The 6000-nt window shown below is 35.6% G+C and overlaps 1 protein-coding gene across 3 annotated transcripts in view; it reads left to right on the forward strand.

Annotated features, from left to right (window-relative positions):
- The window catches only part of sqh (Myosin regulatory light chain sqh), a 33003-nt gene extending 29392 nt beyond the window's left edge, over positions 1-3611 (forward strand). For all 3 annotated transcript variants that reach the window (XM_083144476.1, XM_083144475.1, XM_083144477.1), the window contains exon 4: positions 2970-3611. In XM_083144476.1, coding sequence (XP_083000602.1) covers positions 2970-3095 — 126 coding nt within the window. In that variant the 3' untranslated portion in view covers positions 3096-3611. The remainder of the gene's footprint in view (positions 1-2969) is intronic.
- The last annotated feature ends 2389 nt before the right edge of the window (positions 3612-6000 follow it).

The following is a 6000-nucleotide window of genomic DNA, read 5'->3' on the forward strand; positions in this document are numbered from 1 at the left end:
GTAAACACTTTGATACAGAAATAAGTATTACAGTAGACACTGTTGTTTTAGTGAACTGAATTTTTCATACTGTACTTAAACATCTTTTAACTTTTAATGTTACTTGACTGGTTTAAAGAAATCAGACATTTTGGTATGTTTTCTCGCAACTCAAGACACCCCCCCCCCCCCCATGTCTGCCTATCCTGTTTTGTATTTAAAACTTGCCTTGTGTTTTTGTAACTACAAGAAATGATTACTTCTCCGACATTGTTGTAGCTTGGTTACATACAAATCAACTGTATTTTATGGAAATTAGTACATATAAATGCAGTACATACAAATAAGGTTTAATTAACACATATTTAAATTATATTTTGTCGGGACCTACACAGAATTACGTAGAACTGAGTTACATATAAAGCAGTCTCAACTGTACATCATAATTTTAAAATACCTGTTACGTAATCACAAAATAGAATTTCTCGCACAAGCTTGGTGCAAAATAATTGGAAATTTTGAATAACTTCCAGGATAATTTGACTCTTCAAAAGTTTTGTGTTCCATTTTTACAGAACTCACAAATGACTAAAATGACAAAAAAGTATCAGGCAGTATGTATTAGTAATTGAAGTCCAATTGATACTTTCAGGTGCCGATACCAATAGATTTTTTTTTCGTGGTTATTGTAAAAGGAACATGTTATATAATTGAAGATGTAATGGGGAAGAATGTAAAACAAAATGTAATATTGTCATGTTTAAAATAAAACACAATATACTTTTTAAGTATTGACTCATACAGAGCCTACATAAGAATTATATTTACAATATATTTCAGTCGATATCCTTTTAAAGAATACAGATAAATGCAAAATCAGAATCGTGAGAGTTATGTTGAAACACTTTTCAGAGTTCCCACTCACTTGGAAGATCTGAAAAATATCAATTTTTTTCATATTTTCTTTCCAGGAATAGAACTGAAAACACATCTCACTTTTTCCTCTAAACTCATTCTTTTGTGGAAATATTTGACACAAAAAATGCTCTTGAATACCGAGAAAATAGTACTCACCTTTTCCACGAAACTGTTTTATTTGTAAGCCGCTCGTCAGGCTAAGTTTGCAGCAGGTTTTATGTATCAATCCGTGCGAGAACTGAGCTCAGAATCTTCCGTGACAGTCTTTCCTCAACCGCCGAGCTGCTTACATCGCAGACACTGAGAAAATCCACAGTATTGCCAACCACACAACACATCAAAACCCGCATGCATGTCAAGTGGAATGTATTTTTGCTTCTCTTTGTCTCCTGAAACATAAAATTTTAAAAGTACTTTCTGCACATATATTATTTAATAAATGTGTCATTACTTAATATAAGAGCGAAATAACTTCTAAACATGAGAGCATGTGTGTATATTTCGAGCATGCAAAACTAAGAATAAACTGAGATAAAAGTAAACAACAATAGGCCCCTCTTGAATTTAATGACAAATTATTGTTTTTGGTTTAGAAAGAAATACATTTATGAAAAACGTGGTTGCTTCGTCTGCAATACATCAGTCCCTGTAAGACACACGCAATTCAAGTTATACCACCAAAAAATCATGATTTGTTATTGATGATATATATACAATCAGGTGCATTGTCTGCTGCTATTACTCTGGTTTCAATTTATGAATCACTTCACTAAACCAGGATTCAAATCTTGGTCTGTCCATTTCTTGTTGATAATCACCCTTTCTTTGCGCGGAACAGTAAATATGCACCTTCAACAAAGCTTTCATTGCCGCCAGTGGGTGAAACAATAAGCCTCCCCCTTCCCCTCATCGTCGGTTTCTTCAGCCCTGGCGGGGGTTTTGCATGGTGGTATCCTTCCATGTTTTATTCCCCCACCCACCGAGTTGAAGGACGTCTCGTCCAAATAATAAACATGTTTCTTCTCACTGCAATATCTTTTAATACCGAGGAGATTCTTTTGTCGCCAAACAACAAACAATTATTTCCTCTTGCTAAACTCAAACCGCAAATCATTCAAGACCCGTGATACAATTCATGCGCACATTCACCTCATGCCCTGTTTTACTTTGATCTTGTTGCCGCAAGGAGGATTATGCATTTAAAACAACTTGCTTGACTTTGAAGAGCATTTCCCTTCGGATGAAGCCCAAAATAACATTCGGGTAAAACCGTGCGCTGAACAGGAGATTCAGCCATTCTCGCCGCTCTACAATAAACATAGGGTTATGTTTATGTGGGATGTGCAACACTGGTATCACCGATTCCACGCGTTCTGCAACGCATTCAGTCTCGCTCGACTCGCTCTAAAGTTTCAGTGTCTTCAACGCAATACACATTGCAGTTTGCGAATCTGCGGTTCTAAGTTCGTCTGCACGGTGATTGCAACCAATTAAGTCCATACCTGCTAATGGATGTATTATTTTGTCTGTATATTACAAATTAAATAACTGTTTTCTTGCAAGTATGCAGTTGTGTCGGAATAGAACCCGTCTCAGTGGAACTATATTCTGGTGCGCACGTTTGGATCTACATATGCGAAAACCTGCTGCAAGGTTGACTTGACGCTTGGCTTAGTTCTATTAATTTCAGTGGCCACTACCACCATCCTCGTTGGTGCACAGTGCAACAAGTTACAATGAGGATGATGGCAGTGACCACTGAAATTAATAGAACTAGAAATAAAACAGTTTCGCGGAAGAAGTGAGTACTATTTTCTCGGTATTTATCTCATTTCCCAATCATGAAAAATGCTCTTGTGTCGCAATTTATTGTCAACAGTGTTGAATAAACCTGCATACACAACGCACATTTGTTAGCATCTTAAATCATTATATAGAGTTATCTGGAATGTACTTATAACAATTAATAAAAATGTTAATATAAATAGTTAGGGAATTTGGTGTTGCAAAACAAGTAGGGATCCTGGTTATTAAAATATGTGTAACTAAAATTGTATAATTTTTCTACACAGGTTGATGAAATGTACCGTGAAGCACCAATCAAGACTGGGATGTTCGACTACATAGAATTCACAAGAATCCTGAAACATGGTGCCAAAGATAAGGAAGAGCAAGTGGGCAGCGGAGGTGTTCTGTGATGTCTTAAAAAGTTGAGGGCCATAACGTGTTACTATATATTTTTCATACACGTAACAGGTGTAATTTTTACAGATTCTTAATTATTTCTTTGCCTTCAAGCCTTTCTGCTTCATTCTATTTGTAGAAAAAGAAGTCTAGTATTTTAATATTATTGCAGTATTACATCAGTTATTTGGCCTAGCATTGGGACCATAGGCTTTTAAATTTGTATATCGTAGCTAATCTTTGTTTATCTTTCCCGTTATGTATTAATGTAAAATATAATTGCATTTTGTACATAGATGCTATCATTCCAAAATTTCAAATTATATATTTAACTACTCGTGATCAAAGAAACACTGCAGTAAGTTTTTAGCAGGAATGGCAACATCCGATTGCAATTGTCAATTTAAAATATATAATTAAAACAAATATCACAATGTTTATTTGTGATAGATATTGTTCTTTGTAATGAAAAGTTACTATGAAATTTTGTACTAACTTTTTGATTAAATAAAAATGCACTAATGTGCCAATTCTTGTTTTCTTTTGAAATTTAAAAGGAAATTTATTTTAACTTTCTGTTTTCCTTTCAGATCACAGTGTTGAACTGTGGAATAGGAAAAAGTAGGACATGTCAGTAATCCCCCCCCCATTTTCCCACTAACAATGCCCTAAAAGTTTTCACAAACCCAAGTTATGGTCATTTTGACTGTAAATGTACCCTTACACTTCCCAGATGGAATATGGACACAGTCATTTACAGTTAAAAAGAAAATGTGAAATTGACACAGTTCATGATGATGATGATGATGAATTTTGAAATGAATCCTTGAGTACAAGATTTCCAAACTCATATAACACGTGTTTTTATTACTCCCCCAAAGGTCCATTTTTTCTCAAAATTGTAGTGTTGATCAAAGTATATAGAATCTTAGAAATTGCACTTAACCAATGTCAGTCTTTTTACAAAATCAATGAAAAAAGTAATTTTTTACATTAGTCCATTGTGACTCACGTGAACGAAAGGTCTCGATGTGACTTGGAATAGCAAACAAATATTTTGCAGTTTTCGAAAAGTACCAAGTGCAGATTAATCACCAATATTTTCCAGTGTCCGGTGTTTTGTGAGGTCTGAAAGAATGCCACGTGGCACTTTTTGTGAGCCTAAATACTCTGCAAATTATGCAAAATGCATTAGTTTCTTTATTTTTGCAACAACATTATGGGGAGAAGTAGATTCTTTGTTTAAATGATTGAATTTATATAGTATTGTTCCAATCAAAGTCTTATATATTAAAATTTATTAATACTGTGAACTGTTACAATTTGAAGTACGAGGGTTGCTATTTATGTATCCGGAATAACAAACAAAAAAAATATGTATAATTGATAAAGGTTTTATTTTTCAAAATATTCTCCATAATGACCGATGCACTTTTGCATACGTTTGAACCAATTCTCATAGCACTTTGTCCATTGAGGTATCTCGAAAACATGCATTTTGAACGCATCAATCGCTTCTTCAGGCGTAGAAAATCGTTGACCACGTAGCTTATTCTTCATGTACGGGAACAAAAAGAAATCATTAGGTGCAGGGCTATACGGCGGATGACCCATCAATTCAATGTTTTCACCGGTCAAATACAGAGTTGTTTGGACCGATTTGTGAGAACTCTCATTTTCATGGTGACGTTGGTTGTTTTTTTCTGATTTCCCCAAAGACTTCTGGCAAACAAATGGTTATGTACCATTCAGAATTGACGGTTCTACGATTCTATAGTGCCACTGTAGCCACATGTCCATTTTTCCCAAAAAAACAAAAAACAGGTGACCATTTGCTTCGAAGTGCTTCTTGCACGAACAACCTTTTTTGGGTTTGGCTCATCTTGGAACACCCACACCATCAACTGCTGTTCGCTTTCGGGCTCCAATGCATAGATCCAAGATTCGTCACCTGTGTAGATGTTCTACACTGCTTTGAAGTACCACGATTGTATTTTGTGAGTATTTGTTTGCACCAATCGACACAAGCCTTTTTTTGAGGGATTGTCAAATTATGCGGGATCCAACGTGAACAAATCTTCTTCACTGCTAAATGTTCATGCAATATCTTATGTATGGTAGTCATACTAATGCCCAGGGATGCCTCAATCTCATGATATGTCACATGATGATCTTACATTATCAGTTCTCGCACAGCATCAATGTTTTCTGGCACAACAACCGGTTTTGGACGCGCTTCTTTAGATTCGTCTGCGAACAAAGGACGATCACGATTGAATTCACTAAACCAGTGATATACAGTGCTTTTAGATGGTGCTTCATCGCCAAAAGGCAAAGTGAGTTGAGCGATTCACTGTTGTTGAGATAATCCACGTCGAAAGTCGTAGAAAATCATTGCTCGAAAATGTTCTAGAGTTAATTCCATTGTTGGCCTGTGATGAAATTTTCAAGTCGCTGTAACAAACAAAAATAGCATCCGTAAGCACAACGTTCTTGGTACATAAACCATGGAAATGTCCAACTTTACGATTGATATATTAGATGTTACCTACCAACATTAGTGTTGCCAGTTCCAGATACATAAATAGCAACCCTCGTATTTGTGGGAATCAGTGAGAGTATTGGTATTGATTCAAAGTAGTATCAACTCAGCCTTACACAAATAATCAAACTGTTTGGCATCGTGTTTAGTACACTTCAGATTATTTTGCCAGATTCCACCTTAGCACAATATACAAGGGGAAGTCAGTAATTGGGTTGCAAACTGATCTTGGGAGGCTGAAAATACTAATTTCTAAACATGTCAGGTGGCAACACAATCCAGGTTTATGATATTCAAGTTAGTAATCGCTAGATATTTAACTTCGAAGGAACACAAATTCATACCAGTATATATGAGCTGGGCCCTACTTTATATGG

The sequence above is a fragment of the Lepisma saccharinum genome, chromosome 23 (genome assembly GCF_977018435.1).
Source record: "Lepisma saccharinum chromosome 23, izLepSacc3.1, whole genome shotgun sequence".
NCBI classification, from domain to species: domain Eukaryota; kingdom Metazoa; phylum Arthropoda; class Insecta; order Zygentoma; family Lepismatidae; genus Lepisma; species Lepisma saccharinum.